Here is a 24,049-nt window from a genome sequence, read left to right on the forward strand (position 1 = left end):
TGCCATGGTGAATTCAACTATCACTACAAACAGGTCATTTAAATTAGTCCGTTGCTAACCACGCATTACTGATATTACATATTATGTCTGCGAATGTTGCGAATATGCGAGTATTACTTATCAATGCGATATGTCGTTACGCAAGACTTATGACACTTTTTCATAATTTGCAAGAATCGAAGAGTAAAGTAGTCCAAATTACTATTAGATGTTGAAATTTTTTAAATATGAAAATAATAATAGATTCTATAATATATAATATAAACTCCAATATTTATATTTTAATCATCGAATATTAAGATTTATTTAAAAATGAAATAAATAATAATTGCTTCAAAATTATTGATTGTTAAGAATTAAAGTTTGAGCGTAATGGAATAATTTCGAATGAATTTCGCTTATAAAATACAAAGAGATGTCTTTGTGAGAGTAAGATCGATCTTGTCCCTAAATCTGGTTCTCCTTGGTGGGGAGGATGAGTCTTATAACAGGATAATTCTGCGAGCAAAGCCGCAAATATTGCGCAGCACTGCTTCGGATTGGTCGTATTTCGTGACAGCTCTCGGGATTTATTCATACTTGCCTTTGTATAGTGAGCAACAAGCAAGAACCGGCACTTGATATTTATATAAAATGGTTTTGAATGCACCCAAGTTGAAGTTTTACAATGGCAATGAAATACCAGTTTTCGGCTTGGGAACCTGGAAGGCAAGTATTTCTCATCATATATTTGTTATTTCTCCGCGAATCGGAACCCGGAACATCTTTGATATCCGTAATGTCACTGTTAAGTCGAATTTTGTAAAATTCTTTTGTGAAGAATAATTCACAGAGTATATTCGCTATGCAAAGAAGCAAATTTATTTTTTATTTTAACACAACAGCTCTCGTCATCAATATTTATGAAATAGATCATATCTTTGTCCTTGTTAGCAAGATAAGAAACGAGGAAAATATTTATATTAATGTACACTTTGTAGATAGTTATCGATTGCTAATGTGATCTAATAATATACGATTTGCTATTTTTGCACTGGTTATGCTAAGTACTTTTTATTGCATTTTTTTTATTAGCATACAAATGCAAATATGTTATGCAATCAATTGCAACTTAGTCATATAATGTTATAACTTAAGTGTGAATTACAAATATATGTTGCATAATATTATTAAAGTAATATAATTTTAATTGTAATTATAATTTGTATTTTATATTATTCATAAAATTTATATAAAAAGTAAATTAATTTTCTTAATTATAACATGAAAATCTTATCATCGCTACTTATTCTCCTAAAACATAATATACAACAAAAATAATATTAAATATATTCATCTTAGAAATCTTTGTTAAGAAACAGAATTTATTTTCAAGATGACTCTTATTTTAATTTGACTCAATATTATTCTAGTCTAAGCCAGGCGAAGTTACTCAAGCTGTAAAAGATGCTATTGATATCGGCTACAGACATATTGATTGCGCTCATGTTTATGGAAACGAGAAGGAAGTTGGCATTGCTGTCAATGCAAAAATAGCAGAGGGTGTCGTAAAGAGAGAGGATCTGTTTATTACCAGCAAATTGTGGAATACTTTCCACAGACCTGATTTGGTTGAGCCAGCCATCAAGCAATCACTAGCTGATCTTGGTCTTGATTACATAGATCTTTATTTAATTCACTGGCCATTTGGATATAAAGAGGGCGGACCCCTTTTTCCTACAACTCCTGAAGGTGCCGTTTTTCTGAGTGATGTAGATTATGTCGATACTTGGAAGACTATGGAGGATGTGCTAGCTAAGGGTTTGACAAAAAACATTGGAGTCAGTAATTTTAATTCTGAGCAAATTACCAGGCTACTCGAGAATGCATCAGTCAAACCTGTTACAAATCAGGTAAATTAAGGATGATAACAATTGAAAAAAATTCGAAGAGATTATTAATAAAACATAATTTAAAATAATTGCATTAATATTATATTGAACTATAAGTTGTTTTAAAATAGGGTTATATTTTCAAGGAGCAAAAGTTGATCTAACAAGATTTTGTTAATTTGTTTTTAAATTATAAAATTTTATAATTATAATATAATATACATTATATATATTATATTATAATATAATATATATATATACAGATATATGCATTTATATAGAAATAATATATCTTTATTTTTATAGATATCTTAATCATTTTTATATTATTTCAGATTGAATGTCATCCATATCTAACTCAGAAGAAGTTATCAAATTTTTGCAAAGAAAAGGACATTCTTATTACTGCATACAGTCCACTCGGATCACCAGATAGACCATGGGCCAAGCCAGATGATCCAAAATTACTGGAAGATAAGAAATTAAAAGAGCTTGGACAAAAGTACAATAAGACACCTGCACAAATACTTATACGTTATCAAGTATGCTATTAAGACATTTCTGATAAATCACAATACATTAGACACAATTACAAATCTTTAAATTATATTTTAAGATTTATGATATATACAACATAACTGATAACCCAATATATCAATAAAATTCAAATAATTTTAATAATTGTTTGCAGTTGGATCGTGGCCATATTGTGATCCCCAAGTCAGTTAATAAGTCACGTATTGTTCAAAACAGTGAAGTATTTGATTTTCAACTTTCATCTGATGATATTGCATATATTGATAGCTTCGATTGCAATGGACGAATTTGTCCAATATCTGGGTAAAAATTTATTACTACTTTTTATTATTATTATTTATAAAGATATTTTTTTATTTTTATATAGAGTGTATTATTAGAATGTATTTATAATATATGTAGAATGTACCATTAATTAGAATTAGTAATTGTATCTCAAATCGCGATATGTATTTATGTTTTCTTCTTTTTTATTTTCAGCGCGGTCGACAGTCCTTATTATCCTTTTAACATTCCGTTTTAAGAGAGCAAGTAAAAATTAGAAATTGATATATCGATTGTGTTTCATTACATTTTATATATATTGAAATATTTTATATTAGCAATACTATTGTTTTGTATGTGTCACACACATATTTATGATTATTTCACATATATTATTTATAATATGTATTTTTTAAGTGCATATCGAAAACTAACAAATAAATTCAATGTTATTATTTTGCAAAAATTTATACAAGTCTTTTGTATAAATATTATATAATTATTGTGTGCAAAATTTATACATGTAATTATGTGTTAAGATAAAGATATTTTTTCACAGTATATAAAATGATTTTATATAATGAGCATTTTTTATTAAGTGTTTGATATAAATATTTAGATATTAATCATATTGATGAATTTTCGCAACCACAAGAACAACACTCGCAAAACTCATCACTATCACTGTCTTCAACTTCTGATCCCAAATATGATATTCCCGAAATCGTTAATTCACGAGTTTTGTCCAACGGCGTAATGCTGCAATCACAGGGTATAGTCGATGATTTGCGTGCGCTTTGTTCTTCACATTCAGAGATATTAATTTCTTTATATGTAGCAGAAGTTTTGCAATCCTTGCACGTCTTACCAAGAACACACGGTACAGAAGATTGTGTTAATCGTTTGAGCGATTGTGCTACATCTGAAAATTTATATGTATGTACCTTTGCATTTATAAATTTTAACGCGAAAAAAGGATATTCAAATTCTTATGAATAATTTTATGTAAAATATTCCAGATAAAATTTGCGATATAGAAAATAAGCCGGCGAATACATGCCTATTTTCGAGATGACATTTTGTAGAGATTCGCAAGAAGGATTTGTTGAGGATTCGTAAGGAGACTTGGATTTAAATATAGAGATTTGTTGGCAAGATTTGCAACATACTTTGTAATCCCGAGATTTGATTGTGCGATTGTCCAGTGGGATGCAGCACGAAGCTGGCGGGCACATTTTTTTGCGCTCTTTGGATGATCCCTTCGACATTTCCTCATAATTGGTTAATGTCACTGACGTCGCACACGAGCAACAAGTCTTCTAAATCAGAAAAAACATAGAAATGAAAGAAACCTAGAATCATGGAAGAGAATCTATCTTACATGATTTATATATACATTTCTTCTACTCACTCGTCCCTTATCTTTAAGAGTATATTTTTTCTTTGTCACATATGCATCATGTTTGCGATCTTTCAGCGGACATAATCTTTTACTATTTTTTTCTATTTCCGTCTTTCTGTTATCGCGCTGAAATTTTTTGCAGGACAGTAATTTGCTCATTTGACGTCTATACGTGATTTCTTTATTTTCCAGCTCCTTGATGCAGTTTTTCAGCTTCAATTCCTCTTCGGCGAGCTGACGAATTTTTCTCAGACATATCAGATCATCGGAGTGAATGGAATGTAGGCTGGGTGTACTGTGCTTCGCTACTTCATTTTGCAATTCTATTAGTCTTTCCTCCATTTCTTTGTTAGCTAATTCCAAAGATTCTAACTCCATCCCGGTTTCCTCCAATTTTACATCTGCATCTATAATCTTATCCTGTATCGACAAGGAGAGATTGGACTGTAAAATTGTCAAAAAATGGTAAAACAAATTTTTAATAATCACATAAATTTATCATGATTTCTACACAGTTTTTAATTTTATGATTTTTAATGGCTCTTTGTTCGATGATAATGCGTTAATATTGCTTGCGCGGTCAATATCGCGCTAAAAAAAGCACACTGGCAAGATTTACCCAGAATTCTTATCGTCGAATGTGTCAATCGTGCCGTACATGCAACTGTGCCGTTTCTCGATGAAGATCGTCGACCGTGCTCTTCAATTCGGCGAGGAGTTTATCGGCAGGATCCGGCTGCGGCGACAATTTATTCATGATTTCGCGCACTTTCTTGCACGGTGTATCTTGGTCATGGTCTCTTGGTTTGGTCATCCACAGGTTGAACGCCATCAAGGCCGGAATAGAGCGTTCTATCGTAGCAATCTTATCTCGAAGGTCTCTGTGTCGACAAATCAAGTTGCATCGGCGTTCCTCGATTCCTGTTGCGACGTTCGCCAAAGGCAAATCAAGAGTTTTACCTTCGAAAGAAAAATGAAGAATGAAATGCCGGTTTTATTTAAGATAATTAATTGAAATCCTTAACAATTATATATTTTTCTCTCTTTCTATCTTTCTTTCTGTTATTTACTTATTCTTTTAATCAATTAATAGTCAATTAAACAGGTTACTCACTAGTGGTGGCTGACATTTTGATGAATCTGCAAATGTTTCAAAATACAACGATAAATTATTAAGAATTCGCGAGTTGTTTTTACTTGAAACTTTTGAATTGGGATACAAAAGAATGGAAATAGTGAATCCCCGCCGGAGAACGGGTATGACAGTTTTAGATAGAGGTCTACAGCTTTCGCCGATAATATCATTACAGTAGCTAAGTGTCTTTAAAAATTTAATATTTCGATAGTCGCGAGTTGTTGAAATAAATCTGGATCGATCTTTATGTATCGAATAGATCGAAAATATACACACGAAACAAAAGAAATCTGCAACACGTTCGTGCTTTCAATCAAATTCTCTTTCTGGTATTTTTTTCTATTTATCAGTCGTAGTTAATATGCTTCGGATGAAATAAAAAATGATATAAGGGTTCATTAATCATTCAATTATAATTCTACAAGCCAAAGGTCGAAAGATTATCGGGATATTTGAAATCTGGAGAAAACGCAGTGTCAAGCAAATCACGATGTTACTAACCGGCTCAACGAAGAGTATGGATACATAATAGAGGATATTATTTAAAATGACTTGGGATTTTGTGCGATGATAAACTTAATCGCCTAGCAACTGATTTACGCAATATTTAATAATTTAATTCTTTATTATGAATATAAACTTGGCCACTTTTCTTATGAAAAAATTAAAAATTTTTTGACTTATGATTTAGTTGAAACAATTATATAAAAGAACGTCATGTATGGCTTGTTATAAATGTTAAGTGCGCGTAAATATCATTTTAGAAAAAAATTGACATTTGTACAGCAAATTGGACGAGCCGACGCGCCGGGACGTGGACGATGATGGCTTTTCTCTGGTAACCGTGACTAGTATTTCCCTTCAAGAAAGCACTGGCAGTACCTTCACAGGATCCGTTTACACGAATTGGGAAGAGAAATTCGCGTGTCGCGCATTACAGAAGCGAGGTCGCATCTTCAGCTATCGAAGGAGGAAGATATACGTCGACGATGGAATCTTTAGTGCACCACCTGGCGTCTGTCCGCATCGCGTTACGTCATCAATCATTCGTCGTAATACAGGTGAAACGTTTCACCTGTATTACACCGTTTTAGCGTTTAAATCATGAGCGGATAAAAGATGAAAGTTATCTTATAAATCTCGAAATATTAATTTTTTTTCTTTTGTGAATTAGCAGCATTGCGAAAATTTGACATTTAATAATGTTGATGTTTTGTTTACGGAGCTGTTAATTAAACGAAAATAAAAAATGAAATTGCTTGATCCTTTTTTGATATAAATGTACGAGAAGAAAATAAATTATAAGCTTTTATTTCTTTTACAGGAGATTCTCGACTCGTGTTTATCTGGCCGCAAAAAGCCAGCAGAGCGCGGTTATCGAGTGTTCTCGCACCTTTATTGCGCGGAGTCTTGATTGGACTATTGTTTGTAGATGCTCTTCATCTGTGGCCTGGAGAATTTTTACCCACGTCGCTACCATCGAATATGCCGATCTCTTTGCCGCCTGTCAAATGCAACATTATCGAGCCACGTTGGTTCGACAATAACTGAGCCGCAATCGATATTATAATTGTTTGTTATAAATACTTATATTTTCTAACGCAATACGATTTTTATTGTAATATACTATATATGATACTTTTAATAAAGACAAAATTAATTTTACGGTGCACACGTACTTGATTTCTTAAATTGCTTTTATGGCAAAAAAAAAAAGATTTGACAATTAAGAGGAAGCTTCATCAGACAAAAAATTTGACGAAAACAAAGTTCGTATCGCTCAGAATGCGTATTTTATTATATTTTACTATATAATTCGACATTGTGTCCAGCACACACAATCTCATATTGCAGAGAGATACTCGATTTTGTAATTATAACGAAGGCATGGATCAATGGTGTTTCATAATTTAAATAAAACATTAAATGTTATGGTTTCACTGGTATGTAATGTTGCGACAACACAAAAAAATATTTACTTTTATATATAATTAAACTTAATCAGAAACAGATTGTACAATTGTTTTTACATATTTTCTTTTTATACTTTTTTTTTGCATATCCACTTATTTTGCAATAATTTGCATATTTTCTGTTTTTTTATGTTCTATTTTTTTGCATGTTTACTTATTTTGCAATAATTTGCATATTTCTTATTTTTTTATATTCTATTTTTTTGCATATCCACTTATTTTGCAATAATTTGCATATTTTCTGCTTTTTTATGTTCTATTTTTCTGTTTTATATATTCTATTTTTCTATCGTGATAAAACATTTTTTAAACATTATTATTTCGTATACTGTGTATAATAAAAATCGCGCATCTAAACAAATTTAATCGCTCTATATATGTATATGTATAGGCATGCGCGCATGTATAATAAATCTGAAAGTCTATATTGAGATCTAGAGGCATAATTTAATCTAACTGGCTGCAAGTCAGACAGTTAGATTAAATTATGCCTCAGTTATAGATATGCAAGCGTCGTATTTTCTTTACAAAGTAAAAATCTGCTAATTTTGATCATTATTAACTTTTTTGTAAATATTATATAACTGATGTATTATATAACTGATTTATTTATAATATGCGAAAATTATTTATAATGTGCAATAAGTATACTTTGCTGTAGTTTGATTTTTTACCACCAGAGATCGGTGATCAGATCCCAATAATAATATCGGAAAAATTTTTGGATTTTTATATTTATTTCAATACATTGAGAGAAAGATCGTTAACTTGGCTAGGTGCATTTAATTGGTTTTTTTAATTAAAATATTTTAGCATTTAAATCAAAATACGTTGTATTTAAATTAAATATTTAATACTTAAATATTTCAAGTAAAAAAATTAATCAATTAAATGTATTTAGACACAATATAGATTTTTTTCTCAATGTAGAATTACAATACAAATTGTACATTATCTAATGTGTGTGTGTGAGTGTGTGTGTGTGTGTGTGTGTGTGTGTGTGTGTATGCATCACTATTAGAATAATAATTACCGGTTGCAAACAATTTTTTGATGAGAATAAAAACCAAGGATAAAGTCATAAATCATTATCCATAATTGGTTTGATAAGCAATTATAATCAGCAAAATACGCAAGAAGATCTCAATAGTGAAGTTATAAACATGATGCCATTACGTGATAAAAATAGAGATTACATCTTATCTTTCATATGGTCTAAGAAGGTTACTATGTGCATATTGTTACTTAAGTATGCGCTTAAAATTTACTTAGATATTCTACGTATATGCAAACGGAAATTAGATAGTTAATATATCCAATGTATACGCTAACTGCAAATGGATTTTATCTTGTATTTCATTATTATCGCACATCAACTTTGCACATTGCATTGCGCAAGTATTTATATATTGCTGGTTCGAGTAGCGCAAAGCAAGAACGGGACTTGAATAATAAAGATTAAAAATGCGGCATCATTCTGTGGTTGAATCTTGAGAAAAAGTGGAAACTTTACATTATTTTCTGCTTTTAAAAAAATAAGTGTTTTAAAATTTTTTTTTTAATATATTCTCTTTCTCTCTCTTTTTCTCAGTTATCTTATTGTATTTAATTATGCTACATTTATATATAAAGCATGATAATTTGTAATATATAATTAGTAGTAAAGCATAGCGATATCTGCTAAAAGTATCAAATATTTTGGCGAAGCATCGTTAACTAACAGTAAGTACCAAAATTTTGCATTTTTTCACTATCATTTAGTTAAAACTCGTGGTTTGCATTTAATTTTTTTCAAGACACAAAATTAATTGCACAAAGTGAAAATGTGATTTAATAAAATATTATTTAATAAAATATTCATGAAACAAGAATATGGGCGGATATTTTATGATGAAAGACCAATTGTGAATTCTGTTCACTGTCTCGATTCTTAATTATTCGCACTATTAACACTGTATATTAAAAATTTCGCGATTTATAATTCTTTGGTACTCGGCTATATACATATATTTCAATTAAACAGTGATGATAAAGCGTTAATGATAATTACATTGTTGTGCAAACATACATTTAATAAAAAATTTGAAATTTAATATTAGTTTAATATTTTGTAAACACCCGTATACATATATCATAAATTCAAATTAGTGTTTAAAAAAAAATAATTATATATTTTATAAGTCGTAAAAATCTTTTTAAAAATTTCAATGAAATAAAGTAGTAAAATAAAATATAAAGAATTTATTGCAATTTTTATGAATTTTTCGATTAATGAGCTAGATAGATTCCACATTTAAACAAATTACAAAGAAATAATTGATAAATATTTTGCCGATAGAATATTCTCACTGACATTGATTATAAATTTTTTATAAAATTTTCTCAGTTTGTAGAGATAATAATGATATAAACATCGTGTCAATAAAATATTTATAATTGTATGTATAAAATTTTAATGTAATATATATTCTATTTTAAATGTATCTGTATTATTGCATTTTATGCAATTACGTATTTGATAACTTGAGCTGTTTATATGTTTATAGGACACGAGAATGGACTTAATCTCTTTGATACTGTGCATGTTATTCGTTGTTTTACTAATTCCCACAATTATATCGACAGTGTATCATTATTATGTTCTTCGACGAAATCTTAACAATATTCCTGAATATGGATCTCCTTTTACTGTGGCATTTGAATTGATGAAGATGACGGAATATGGTAAAAAAAACTTTATGAATAAGATATTGCTATTATATACTTATATAAATATTATTTATATATGTTTAACAAAGAACTTAAAACAAGGAATTTGTCATTTATTTTAAATAGTATAATAATTATTAAGTACCAAATATTTGATTATTTGCTTATGTACAGAACGCACATTATGGTTTATGCAACGTATGCGTGAATTTAAAGATGGAATTTTTATAAATTGGATTGGCTTGAAACCATTAATTAATATCTATAAACCTGAATTTTTTAAGGTAAGGGTGAAAAGATTCTTGCTAATACAAAGTATCAGTTATTATATTTCTTGTGATGATTTTTTGTAAATGTTTAAATAGTAATTTATTTTTTTATTATAAAACAAAACTTTTTGCAATAGTAATGGAATAGAACAAACTTTAATACATGTATTATTAAAAATTATTTTATTATTATTAAAGAATATAATTATTTATGTAGTTTTTCAATGTAATAATTACATGGAGAAAAAAATTATGTTGTCAGTAATACAATTGTTGTTATTGTATATATAGACAAAGTGATCAAATATTGTTATTATAATGAGTTATAATTTAATAATACAACATATGGTATAAAAACTTATGCATACGAGCGTCTGATTTAAAAAAAAATAAAAATTTGAGAAAATATATCTTGTTTAAAATAAATTATTACACGCATGATTTTTAAATATCTTTTACAGATTATTTTGCCCAGTACTGTAAATATCGAGAAAGGATTTCCCTATGAAATGCTGAATTCTTGGTTAGGCAAAGGACTTCTAACTTCTACAGGTAAAATTCTTTTAAGTCTATTTATAATACCTTATTAAAAATAAAAAGTAAATTACAGCTTAGCATTAGATTCTTTGTTTTTGATATATTTAATTATAGTTATTCGCGAAAATATTTTGAACAAACGATACTGTAAGAAAACGAGAGAATAAAGTTTTATTCTAATATAAATATAAATTTATATGTATACATAACTTGATCAAAAACATGAAAATATATTTTTTTTGTGTTCTTATCATTGTGTGACCAATTACTTATGTATAACTGATTTTATATTAATATTAAGTATTTATATAAATTAGCGCGCTTTAAAACATTATTCAGTTATTCATTAAATTTTTTTTATTTACATTACAAGTATTTAGTGGCGATATGCAAGAAAAGTAAAAGTAAAATACAATAACAAAACTGTGTAAAAAAAAATGTGTTTTTTATTTTTATTTACATTAATTATCTATGCGTACTTATATTCTTTATTTCTTTTACAATATTTTTAACATGTAAATGTATCTAATTGATATTTCAGGAAAACAATGGAATCATGATAGAAAATTAATTGGACCAACGTTCCATTTTAGTATATTGGATCAATTTGCCTTAGTTATGTCCGAAAAAGCAGAGATCTTGACAAAATGTCTTGAGAAAGAAATAGCAAAGAATCCAGGGAAAGCTATCAACATTTTTCCGTTTGCTAACAATGTTGCTCTCGACGTTATATGTGGTAATAAAAATAAAAAAAATACACACACACACACACACACACACACACACACACACACACACACACACACACACACACACACACACACACACACACATATATATATATATATATATATATATTTAACATGTTTTGACAAAAGAGTTATTAAATATTAATTAAATTATGAATTATAGGAATTATTAAATATTAATTAAATTTATTTGCAGAAACGGCAATGGGTGTGGATGTACATGCTCAAGAAATTAAAACCGAGTATACCACAACAATACATAGGTCGGAAAAGTTGATGAATTGTATTATTTTGTTAATGATAAAATAGTTAATGGAATTAATGATTTATATTCTCTCATAATCAAATTTTATTGGCACATCAGATCTTTTTGTTCTGTCGAGCAATTAAATTTTACCTGCATTATCGAATAATTAATTTCTACATAAAATAGTTTTTATTTTTACGAAGTAAAGTTTTTATATATATATATATATATATATATATATATATATATATATATATATGTGTGTGTGTGTGTGTGTGTGTGGTGTGTGTGTGTGTGTGGTGTGTGTGTGTGTGTGTGTTTAATAATATAAATATGCTTATATCAGTAAAGTTTTAATCGTATTTTTAGAGGTACTAAATTAATTGTGGAGCGATTTTTTCAACCATGGCTTTGGTCAGATTGGTTGTATAATTTAATGTCTTCAGGAAAAGAATATAAATCAGTAATCAATATAATACATAAATTTACAAGAAAGGTAAAAATATACTAATAATATATTATAATGTATTAAGATATCGGCAGAATTTTATTAAACTAATTATTTACATTAATTTTTTTAATTGTTTTTTGTTGGCATGAATTCAACAAATTTACAACGGATAAATAATAAATTTCAGGTGATATGTCAAAGAAAGATCGCACGACAATTGAGAAACGGTTCTATCAAATCGAAAAACGTGGATGACGATCTTGATATAGGTGTGACTGTTAAATTATTAATTTATCGTTATACTTATACTTTAATGGCTTGTATAAATATTTTTAAATTATTCTCGTAAAATTTATTTTGTTAGGTAAGCGAAAGAGGAAAGCTTTTCTAGATCTGTTACTAGATCAGAATGAGAAGGACGAAACTCCGTTAACCGATGATGAATTGAGGGCACAAGTCGACACATTTATGTTTGAGGTAAGAAAAAATTTTTGAAATTTGACATATATTTTATTTTATCATCTTAATGTTATTATAACTGAGTGTTTTAAAATTGTAAATGGATATAATAAGGGTCATGACACAACTGCGGTTGCGATAACTTGGTCGCTTTTTCTTTTGGGCAATAATCTTGAGCATCAAGAAAAAGTTCATGAAGAACTCGAGGAAGTTTTCAAAGATTCGAAGACACCAGCCAGCGTAAAGGAGTTGTCACAATTGAAGTATCTCGATAGGATCATAAAAGAATCGCTTAGATTATTCCCAAGTGTACCTGTAATCACAAGGAAATTAACGAAAGATATAAAAATGGGTATGATATAATATAACTTTAATATTAAAATAAAAAAATCTTAAGATATTTACAAATTTGTAGATTTACAAAATTTGCAATGAATAATATTTTTGTTTAACTAATGAAAAGAATGTACTTTAGAGAAATCTTTTTTTTTTTATCTATTAAAGGCTAAATAAAAATGATTTAATAAAAGGCCAATAATTTAAAATCCATTTTAGACAGTTACTGTGACAGAATTTTTAAAAAAATTTTATTCATTGTATTATGCCCTGCATATGTGTATGTATATATGTGTCAATCTTTCTTTTATAATGAATTATACAAATTATCTAAAGTACATCTAATATTATAATGTAAGTTATACAAAAATTTTGTAGATAATCTAAACATCTATATTAAAAAAGTTTATTGATGTAAAATTTTATGTGTGTGTGACAAACTATAATTTATAACAATCTGTTTTATTTTAGATGGTTATACGCTCCCGAAAGGTGTTACAGTTGTATTGGCAATCGGTTTACTGCATAAAAATCCGGAAATTTGGTCACATCCAAATAAGTTCGATCCAGATCGCTTTCTTCCGGATAATTCCAAATATAGGAATCCATATGCTTATGTTCCATTCAGCGCTGGACCAAGAAACTGTATTGGCCAGAAATTTGCTTTACTCGAAGAGAAAACAATATTAACAGCTATTTTGAGAAAATGGAGAGTGAAAAGTGTAGAAACGGCGGATACAGTTCCACACGGAGCCTCTCTCATTTTGCGACCATGCGAAGATATATGCATCTATTTCACGCCAAAGGAATAATAAATTTATTTATCAGTAAAAGTTTATTTTTTTATTGTGCGCAATCTTTATAATCTTTTTCGATTATACTGAAGTCGAATATTTTCATATTGTCATTGTGCATATGCACTATATCTATGTATGCTATATGTATACTATACACTTTTATGCATAGTAATTGAAAGTAATATAAGTTATACATTTAATTATTCAATATCGAGTAAATGTATGCGTTTACTATTGCATAATCAAAAATAAAAAGAACATAAATGATTTATGAAGATTTTTTTTTTACGCAAATGTCTGACGCCATTGACTTGCTTTAAACGAACATATATTTATATAAATTTGTTTATTTGAACTTTTTTGCTTTTTATGCTTTTTTCCTACATATCAATAATATATGTATGTCACAAAAATGAAAGCACATAAGCAATAACAGATTTAAATTGATATGATAACCATAATAAATTTAAATTTAGATGATATGTAAAAACTAGATTAGTTTATCACTTACATTTTCTTCCGCTGTTTGGAAATCTGTCTTGTAATTCATATGTACATTATCTACTAGTGAATCTTTGAAGAAAATATGACTCTTGCATTAATTCTAAATTCCGGAAAGATTTATAATGTAGGAGAATTTCAAGAAAGTCAGACCGGCGTATATCTAGATTTTATATGTATTTTTATATAATCATTATCAAAACAATAATTTAATATGTAATTTATTACTCCGGCTCGGGATAAGTATTGTGTTTTTATTATTTCGAATTAAGATGTACAAAGGTCGGATATTGGTAATATAATTGATAGATAAGATACGGACGGACATTCAATTTAATATAAGAAAAGCATCTATTAATTAAGTTGAGTCACGTATGTTCGTTTATGTATTTTAATTAAATAACAATAATGTAATTTGTAGTATTAATTATCCTACTACATAATATATATGTATAATATGAATGCATTTAACCGAGAATTTTTTTTATCAGAACGCTACAATAATTTTGACATTGCCGATAAAGTATGAATAAATAGACTTTTAAGAAAACTCTGATAACTACAACGACAATATATTTATCGCTGAGAGTAAGTATGAACAAAGTATCTCGACATTATTAATGAATGTTACGTAAACGATAAATATTAAATATAAGAAATGCAAGAAATATAATAAAAAAGATATAAATACAAGAGATAACCACAAGATATAAACCATATCACTTACGTAAAACGTGTTTAAGTTTACAGATTAGCAAGATCTCAAGTCCTTTAAATCTTGCAATAAAGAACAAATTGATATGCAAATATGTTATCTTAACTCTGTTGGAAAATAAAATAAATTGTGTAATCTGGAAACGGAGTCATATCAAATATATCTTTACATAAACATCTTTTCTTATTTTTATGTTCTAAATCCATCTCTGCAATAGTTTCTATTAGTTATTAGGAAACGTATCTTGTACTTATATAAGTACGTATTCAGATGAGATGCAAAATATAATATTTATTGATCGATCTATTATAATTGTCAAGATTGAAAGATTGATAAATAATTACAATCTAGAATGCGCGTCGTGCTAAAAATACAAGATTATCATTTGCCAACTATTGCGACTGATTATAGATACGTCTCACTTCATCAATTACATCGCTCGCAAGCATCATCTGTTTTTGTTTAACTTTTGATGAACAAGAAAGAAAATGATACTGTGAGTATAATTAGTATACACGAACGTTAAGTGGAATGTGTCTTATGAATTGCATGCCGGTTTCATCATCTTTTATTATATAAACACTTATGTTTATTGCAATAAATGTGCTTGAGCAATTTTTATTGTAATATTTCTGTAATTCAAATATTTAAATATTTAGATCAAAAATTCAAATATTTCAACTAAAAAAATGATGACCAATTAAACACATTAGTTCAATAAAGATCTTTTTTTCTCAGTACAGAACTGCAATATATGTATATTATTCAGCACGTGCATACATTACTAGTGAATCGCTGATTAATGATTGTAAAAAATTGAGTTTTTGATGAGAATAAAACAAAGATGAAATATTTATAAAATATTAATAAATCATAACCGATCTGGCAAGAAATAATCGTGACTAGCAAGATATGCAAAAGAGTCACAATAGTGAAGTGATAAATATGTTATTATGAAAAGAGAAATTATATCTCATTGTCTGACAATAAGTGTATATTAGTAGTGTTTTTTCAAGCATTATGTATGCTATAGTATGCTTAAGAAGGAACTGCAAATCAGTTATGTCAAAAGTTAATAAATTCAATATATTTTGAAATTCATTTTGAATTTGACATTAGAAAAAAAAGCAAAGTGCGTATCACACTCTATTCTTCTTTTTTGACCTCTTAAAATATAAAACTGATAATTAATTAATGAGTTAAAGTAAAGATTTGTTAAAAAGCCTTGTAGAATTTTTTTTTATTTTCATAAATTTTTGTATATAATGATTATAAAATTTTTGTGATACAGTCACCATAAAAAAGTTAGTTTAATATAAAACAATATTTACAATTTTGAGATTAAATTATATTCTATAGGGCAAATCTTTACTTTTTAACTCATAAATTAATTATTAACTTTATATTTTGAAAGACTAAAAGTGCTTTTTAACAAATTTATGAATATATTGAAATGTATTAGATTTATTAACTTTTGATATAATTAATCTGTATAGTTTCGCATTAAGAATTAATAGCTCTTTAAAAATTAATAGCTTCTTAAGAATTAATAGCTTAAATTAATATTATGTATATAAATGGCGATTAAATTGTTGTTTGCATGTAACATGTTATTCTATCGTATAAATTTAAATCATAAATAATTAATTTACGATGCAGTATTTTTTTAAACTGAAAACGTTTAAAAAATATTGCATTATAATCCATGTTGGAGAAAAAATCAAGTTCTAAATGAAAAATCAAATAAGATAAGTAATACGGCCTTGTACATTATACATGAGTGTTCATTCTAGATTTGAGTAGTGCAAGGCGAAAGCATGACTTGAGTTGGAAATTGAAAACGCAATATCATTTCGTGATCGAGCCTCGAATCGAGAAGAAGCGGAAACGATTATTCTTTATTTCTAAAAAATTCTTTAAAATTCTTTAAAAGAAATTTTTTTTTTGGAGGAGAAATTCGTTTTTTCTTTCTTTATATCGCTTATCTTATTGTATTTAATTATATTATATTTATATGTATAAAGCATAATTAATTGTAATATATAATTAGTAGTGAAGCAGTGATATCTGTTAAGTGTTAAATATCTTGATAAAACATCATTGTTTGGACATTAAATACTTCGACATAATCGACAGTGAGTACAGACAGTAAGTTGGAATCTTGCATTTTTTTAGTATTTAGTTAAAAGTTGCGGTTTTGTTTTTTATTTTTTTCAAGACGCAGAGTAATTCATACAAAATTAAAATATAATTTAATAAAAAATTCATTAAACAAAGTACGCGGATATTTTATGACAAAACGTCAATTTCTTTCTTTATTTTATGACAAAACGTCAATGTTTCTTTTGAATCTTTAAATCTTATTTATAATATTATGGCAAGTAATTATTCGAAAGCATTAACACTACAGTATTAATATTGAAAATTTTGATTCACAATTCTCCGAAATTCGACTATATATTTAAATATTAATGATGAAACTCTTACATTGTTTCACAAATGTACACACACACACACACACACACACACACACACACACATATGATCAAAGTTTAGAAATACAATATTAATTCAATATTTTGTAAACGCTCTTTATATCTTCGAATTTTTATTTAAATGAAAATAATTATACATTTTAAGCAGTAAATTTTTAAAAATCTCAATAAAAAATATGATAGAAAAATGAAATATAGAAAATTTATTGCGGTTATATGTATCTTTCGCTTAATGAGAATAAATTTCACTTTTGAATGAGTTATGTGGAAATAATCGAGAAATATTATTTTGCCGACGAAATATTCTCACCGATATTGATTATTGTTCGGGGCGTCACAAACTCTGAATTTAACTAATAATATTGCGTTGTTGAGTCGTCATTAATCTTGGTAATCTCTCATACTCTTGTTTCATATGAAAATCTAATATTCCTCGACAGTATCACGTGTATCGCTTGCCTATCGACTCCGTGTTTTTTGCGTTTATTTTTCGACTTTCTAACTAGCCTCGTCGGTATCTATTCTTGTTATTGTATTTTGCCTGGTACGTGTCTTTAAAAGTCAAATAGATTTGAAACGCTTTGATCATCATGGATATAGCAAAAATTCAGAACAGGAGTTTTTTCGTTGCGTCTCAAACGCATCAACATCGTATGCGCGAATTTGAAGCTATTTACCTCGAATTATATCAATCTGTGTATCATTTTTCAATATTAATTATAGATAAGATTATGATTAATTTTTTTCACATCTTTTTTTTCCTTCCGCCCATTCACTGATAAGTATTGAGTTGTATCTCTGCGCTTATGTCATAAGTAATTAAAATGTCTTTACAAAATTTTTTCAAGTAGAGATTTATTAGTAGAGATAATAATGATATAAACATCGTGTCAATAAAATATTTATCAATATGTGTGTGTGTAAAATTCTAATGTAATTCTACATTAAAAAGTATTTATAGTATGTGCATTTACATAGATGGTAACTTGTTCTGTTTAATATGCTTATAGGCTACGAGGATGGATTTAATCTCTTTGATACTATGCGCCTTGTTTATTGTTTTAATAATCCCCTCAATTATATCGACAATATATCATCAATACATTCTTCGACAAAATTTGAAAAATATTCCTCAAGTCGGAAGATTTCCTTTTGGCGTAGCATTTGAATTAGTGAAGCTGACGGATTATGGTAAAGAACTTTATGAATAAAACATTGTCATTATATGCTTTTACCAGGATTGGAAAGTAAAACGTGTTACTCGTAACGTCGTTACTGCATAGTTATATTTTTTTGGTAATTGCAACGGAAAAAAATGCATTTTTTGATAACGAATAACAAATTTAACTGTTACCTTTATTGTTACTTTTTAGAATTTACTAGGCATAATTTTCACACAAAGAAACATATTGATAAAAGTGTTGGAATGTAGCATTATATGAAAACTACTGTAAATTTTTTTTAGTATTTCATTTTTTTCTATTGTGTAAGGCGAGTAGCGCGTATAAAATAATATTAAAAATTTTTTAGTGTTTAATTTGATCTTGTATTAAAAAAAAAATTATATGTAAAATTTGTATTATATATAAAAAGAATATAGAAAATTACTTAACTATTTGTTACTATTTGAGTAACGGTAATGAGTTTTTAGAAAAAGAATAGTAATGGTAACGAGTTATTTTTAAAAAGTAACATTCCCAACTCTGATTTTTACAAATATTATTTTTAGCAAAGAACTTAAAACAAGTCAAAACAATTTTGTTTATTTTAAATTAGTATGATAATTAGTAAATACTGAATATCTGATTATGTGTTTATCCACAGAACGTATATTATGGTTTGCGCAACGTATGACTGATTTTAAAGATGGAATTTATATATATTGGCTTGGCATAAAACCGCTTATTAGTATTTTTAAACCTGAAATTTTGGAGGTAAGAAATTGATCCGCCTTTCGAGACAATCAAATACTTTTCAAATTAATTTAGCAATCTATCAGTCAATTATATTCATGTTTAGAATATTAAATAGAATGTTTCTTTTCTTAATGATGCACTAGGAAAAATATAATTAATCATACATGAAAAAGTAAGTCGTAATTATAAAATAAAATTATTAATTAATTAAAATTTAATTAAAAATAAATTATAAAAATAAATAAATAGAATAAAAATAAATTATTACACTCCCAGTTATATTCTTTTTAAACACATTTTTACAGATTATTTTTCCCAGCACTGTAAATATCAAAAAAGGATTTCCCTATGAAATGTTGGAGCCTTGGTTAGGTAACGGCCTTCTAACTTCTACAGGTAAACGCATAAACTCTTTTACTATTCTATTTTTAATATCTCATTAAAGATGAAAAATAAATTGCAGCTTACATTAAATTATACGTCTTTGTTATATGGTTATTGGCAAAAGAATTTTGAACAAAGAGAAAACGAGAAAACTAAAGAGTAAAGTTTTATTCTAATACAAATATGCATATATATATATATATATATATATATATATATATATAACAGAAATGATATTTTTATTTATTATGTATGTTAATGTTAAATATTTACTTATGGAAATATTGTATATTTGTAATAATTACATTTTACTTATATAAATACAATTTTACATTAATATTAATTATTTAAATATTGACACGCTTTAAAACATTATTCAGTTTTATGTAGAATTTTTTTTATTTACAAGATCTGTTTGGAAGTCAACTCGTACCTAGTCAACTCGTAATCTTCAGTAGGCTTGCAAAATAAAACAAGAAACAACATAAAAGTTATTTACATATATACACTAATTTTTGACATAATCATCATTCGAATTGAGACACTTGTGACAGAAAATTTTGTATGTCCTCAACAAAGTACAGTGCTGCTAAATTGGAAATTTCAACCAACTTCTAACAAAACAAGAAACATAGTCACACTTTCGCACTGCATGTAAATGGATAAAAGTCACTCAAGATCCAGGCTGCAGGATAGCCGCAAATTGAAATTTTTGAATATGAAATTGTAGTTTGATCATCCATTCTACAGTGTGGAATGTGCATGCACCAAGGATATTTATCTATTCGCACGCATGAAAGTGTGACGTGAATGTAAGAATGCAGTGATTCAAGGACAATAAGAAACTGTTGAACAAAGTTACAAGTAAGGTAAGATTCCAATTTAGCGATCCAATTTAACATCATAATTTGGTGAGTACACAAAACCTTGTGCTATACTATAACAAAAGTCTCAATTCGTATGGCAATTATGTCGAAAAATAGTGTATATATATATATGCCAATAACTTTTTTTTTCGTGTATAATATTAATAAAATATATTTTCTGTTTCTTATTTTATTTTGCAAACCTGCCAGAGGTTGATTTCTAAATAGCCCTCGTACATTGCAAATATTCAATGACAACGTGTAAGAAGAACTAAAATGTAATAAGAAACTGTATAATATGTTTTTTTAATATATTTTTATTTACATTAATTATTTATGCACTCTTATAGTCTTTATCTCTTTTAAGGTATTTTTAATATGTAAATGTATCGCTGATTGATATTGCTTCAGGAAAACAGTGGAACCATGATAGAAAATTAATTGGGCCAACATTCCATTTCAGTATATTGGATCAATTTGCTGTAATTATGTCCGAAAAAACAGAGATCTTGACAAAATGTCTCGAGAAGGAAATAGCAAAAAACCCAGGAAAAGCTATTGATATTTATCCGTTTGCTAACAATGTTGCTCTCGACATTATATGTGGTACTAAATAAATAAATTTTTTCTTTTTATGTAATCACAAATTACAATAATAGTATAATTTTAATGAGTTTGATTTCCGATGTTGCTTATGTAAATTGATGCAAAAAAATTGAATTTCACTTCACATTTAATTTAATTGCAAATAAATAATGTCTTATTCTCATAGGTTTTTAATATAAATAAAATTTTATATTGATATTAATTTTTGTATGTAACAAAATTAATTATTTGAGACTCATAAGTATTAATTTTATTTTTTTTATGTAATTTATAAGCAATATAACATACTTTTATAAGAGAGTTATGACGATACTAATTCATTATTTTGCACAGAAACGGCAATGGGTGTGGATGTACATGCTCAAGAAAGTGACACCAAGTACACCATATCAATACATAGGTACAAAAAACTTATGAATTGTTTTATTGCTAATAAAATATTAAATAGCATTAATAATTTATAATTAAAAGATTTTTTTGGAATTAATATAGCAAATTTTATATGATCGAAATAAACTAATAAAGACTCTTATGAATATATCATATATCAATTAATCGTTTCGTATTTTTAGAACATCTAAATTAATATTTAATCGATTTCTTCAACCGTGGTATTGGATAGATTGGTTCTACAACATGATGCCTCCAGGAAAGGAACATAATTCACTGCTTAATACAATACATACGTTTACGAAAGAGGTATACGGAAAAAACCTTAATATATGATACATTATGTATTTAGATATAGATTATTAAATTAATTATTTACGCTACTTTTTAATAAATTTGCAAAGAATAAATGATAATTTTCAGGTGATACATAAGAAAAAGATCGCACGACAATCAGGAAATGATTCTCCCTCGAAAAACGAGGATGACGAGCTTGATATAGGTGTGATTAATAAATTATTAAATTATCGTTTTACATATGCTTTGATGGCTTGTAAATATTAAAAAAATTTTTTTATGAACTTTATTTTGTTAGGTAAGCGAAAGAGGAAAGCTTTTTTGGATCTGTTACTAGATCAGAATGAGAAGGCCGAAACTCCACTAACCGATGATGAATTAAGGGCACAAGTCGACACATTTATGTTCGAAGTAAGAGAAAAGTCTCTAAAATAATACTTAACATAATACTTCTTCTTATTAGGCTTGGTAATATTATTATAACTAAGTGTTATAAAATAGTAAGAATCTAATGATATAGGGTCATGACACAACTGCAGTTGCAATAACCTGGACACTCTTTCTTTTGGGCAATAATCTCGAGCATCAAGAAAAACTTCATGAAGAACTCGAGGAAGTTTTCAAAGATTCGAAGACACCAGCCAGCGTAAAAGAATTGTCGCAATTAAAATATCTCGATAGGGTCATAAAAGAAACGCTCAGACTATTCCCAAGTGTACCCATAATCACAAGAAAATTAGAAGAAGATGTAAAAATAGGTATGACAGAACTTTAATATTAAAATTTAAAAAAGATTAAGGTATTCATATGTATTACGTGTAAATTACGTGTAACTTACATGTTTTACATGTAAATTTAAAAAATACGCAATGAAACGATAATCTTTTTACTTAAATGATGAAAAGAATGTGTTCAAAAAGATATCTTTTTTATTTATTAAAGACTAAATAAAAACATTTTAGCAAAAGATCAATACTTTAAAATCCTTTTTAGATAATCTCTAATTTATGGCAAAATCTAAGATAAAATTTTATTTATTATTTTATTTATTATTTTATTATATTCCATGTGAGTGTAAAGTTTTCAAATGTTTTTATTACAAAAAAAATGTTTTGTTATAATTTTTCATATAAAAATTGTCTAATGTATATTTAAAATTATATTGTAAGTTTGCAAGATTCTTAGATTACAAGAGAGAAACATTCATAAATTTTAAAATAGAACATTTATATGAAAAAATTTTATGAATATAAAATTTTATGTTTGTGTGTGTGAATGACAGAATACAATCTATAACATGTCTGTTTTTAGATAATTATACACTCCCGAAAGATACTACAGTCCTATTGGAAATCGCATTAACGCATAAAAATCCGCAAGTTTGGACAGATCCAAATAAGTTCGATCCAGATCGCTTTCTTCCGGAAAATTCAAAACATAGGCATCCATATGCCTACGTTCCATTCAGCGCTGGACCAAGAAACTGTATCGGCCAGAGATTTGCTTTGCTCGAAGAGAAAACGATATTAACAGCTATTTTGAGAAAATGGAGAGTAAAAAGTGCAAAAACAACAGAAACAATTCAATATGGGCTAAGTCTCATTTACCGACCATGCGAAGAGATATTGATCCATTTCATTCCAAAAAAATAATCAATTTTCATACTGTGTACTCTATATACTTTTATGTATACCTTGAAATATATGGTGATAGTTTTGATGGATGCCGTCACAAAGAACGACATGACATAACGGATTATAAATACCGAAATCGTGATTTGACATATAATAATAAAATTTTATCTATACTTACATTAAAGACAAGCATTTTATGTGATGTGTTATTTTTTGCGAGATAATTATTTTAAAATAATGACAAACACGAAAATTGTAGAGCCATTTGAATTTTTGCAATCCATCGTGGAGCATTTCGACAATAATGGCAGAATATAAAATCAAAGAGTTAAATATCTCAATAATTTGAAACCCGTTTTAAGACAACATACTATTATGCCTTAAAAATTAAGATTGTTCAATAAGAATTGATCAATCAGAAAATCTTTATTTTTTTATAGTAATTAATTAAATCTCAGTATTGAATTTATGTCTGATTCATCTATATTCTCAACACTAAATTGATATTG

The 24,049-nt window shown here is 27.4% G+C and overlaps 5 protein-coding genes across 7 annotated transcripts; 4 read left to right on the forward strand and 1 right to left on the reverse strand.

Annotated features, from left to right (window-relative positions):
• Window positions 1-503: 503 nt before the first annotated feature.
• Window positions 504-3,840, forward strand: LOC126850330 (aldo-keto reductase family 1 member B1-like). Of its 2 annotated transcripts, XM_050593205.1 has the most exons (7): window positions 504-708; window positions 1,413-1,892; window positions 2,207-2,413; window positions 2,563-2,711; window positions 2,889-3,444; window positions 3,511-3,608; window positions 3,692-3,840. In XM_050593205.1, exons 1-5 carry the CDS (start codon window positions 634-636, stop codon window positions 2,929-2,931), a joined length of 954 nt encoding a protein of 317 aa, XP_050449162.1. In that variant the 5' UTR covers window positions 504-633; the 3' UTR covers window positions 2,932-3,444; window positions 3,511-3,608; window positions 3,692-3,840. The 2 variants fall into 2 exon arrangements, with proteins under 2 accessions (XP_050449162.1, XP_050449161.1); XM_050593204.1 differs by having other exon boundaries at window positions 2,889-3,608.
• LOC126850381 (uncharacterized) lies at window positions 3,241-6,003 on the reverse strand. Of its 2 annotated transcripts, XM_050593300.1 has the most exons (5): window positions 5,189-6,003; window positions 4,733-5,034; window positions 4,084-4,494; window positions 3,733-3,991; window positions 3,241-3,594 (listed from the first exon to the last, which is right to left on the reverse strand). In XM_050593300.1, exons 1-5 carry the CDS (start codon window positions 5,202-5,204, stop codon window positions 3,299-3,301), a joined length of 1,284 nt encoding a protein of 427 aa, XP_050449257.1. In that variant the 5' UTR covers window positions 5,205-6,003; the 3' UTR covers window positions 3,241-3,298. The 2 variants fall into 2 exon arrangements, 1 of the variants encoding a protein (XP_050449257.1); XR_007687533.1 differs by lacking the exons at window positions 4,733-5,034; window positions 5,189-6,003 and having other exon boundaries at window positions 3,842-4,223.
• On the forward strand, window positions 5,991-6,877 carry LOC126850377 (uncharacterized; the record flags this gene model as incomplete). The annotated part of the gene is made up of 2 exons (XM_050593295.1): window positions 5,991-6,270; window positions 6,534-6,877. Coding segments are annotated over 2 exons (507 nt in total), but the record flags the coding sequence as incomplete, so codon positions are not given.
• A 1,582-nt stretch (window positions 6,878-8,459) lies between these two features.
• Window positions 8,460-14,005, forward strand: LOC126850282 (cytochrome P450 4C1-like). The gene is made up of 11 exons (XM_050593119.1): window positions 8,460-8,904; window positions 9,729-9,906; window positions 10,066-10,175; window positions 10,622-10,712; window positions 11,239-11,433; window positions 11,643-11,709; window positions 12,063-12,189; window positions 12,332-12,413; window positions 12,509-12,621; window positions 12,718-12,955; window positions 13,411-14,005. Exons 2-11 carry the CDS (start codon window positions 9,738-9,740, stop codon window positions 13,749-13,751), a joined length of 1,533 nt encoding a protein of 510 aa, XP_050449076.1. The 5' UTR covers window positions 8,460-8,904; window positions 9,729-9,737; the 3' UTR covers window positions 13,752-14,005.
• A 2,780-nt stretch (window positions 14,006-16,785) lies between these two features.
• Window positions 16,786-23,737, forward strand: LOC126850281 (cytochrome P450 4C1-like). Its single transcript, XM_050593118.1, has 11 exons — window positions 16,786-17,100; window positions 18,458-18,638; window positions 19,272-19,381; window positions 19,669-19,759; window positions 21,025-21,219; window positions 21,553-21,619; window positions 21,792-21,918; window positions 22,033-22,111; window positions 22,205-22,317; window positions 22,427-22,664; window positions 23,218-23,737. Exons 2-11 carry the CDS (start codon window positions 18,467-18,469, stop codon window positions 23,556-23,558), a joined length of 1,533 nt encoding a protein of 510 aa, XP_050449075.1. The 5' UTR covers window positions 16,786-17,100; window positions 18,458-18,466; the 3' UTR covers window positions 23,559-23,737.
• The last annotated feature ends 312 nt before the right edge of the window (window positions 23,738-24,049 follow it).

This window comes from Cataglyphis hispanica, chromosome 6 (genome assembly GCF_021464435.1).
Source record: "Cataglyphis hispanica isolate Lineage 1 chromosome 6, ULB_Chis1_1.0, whole genome shotgun sequence".
NCBI classification, from domain to species: domain Eukaryota; kingdom Metazoa; phylum Arthropoda; class Insecta; order Hymenoptera; family Formicidae; genus Cataglyphis; species Cataglyphis hispanica.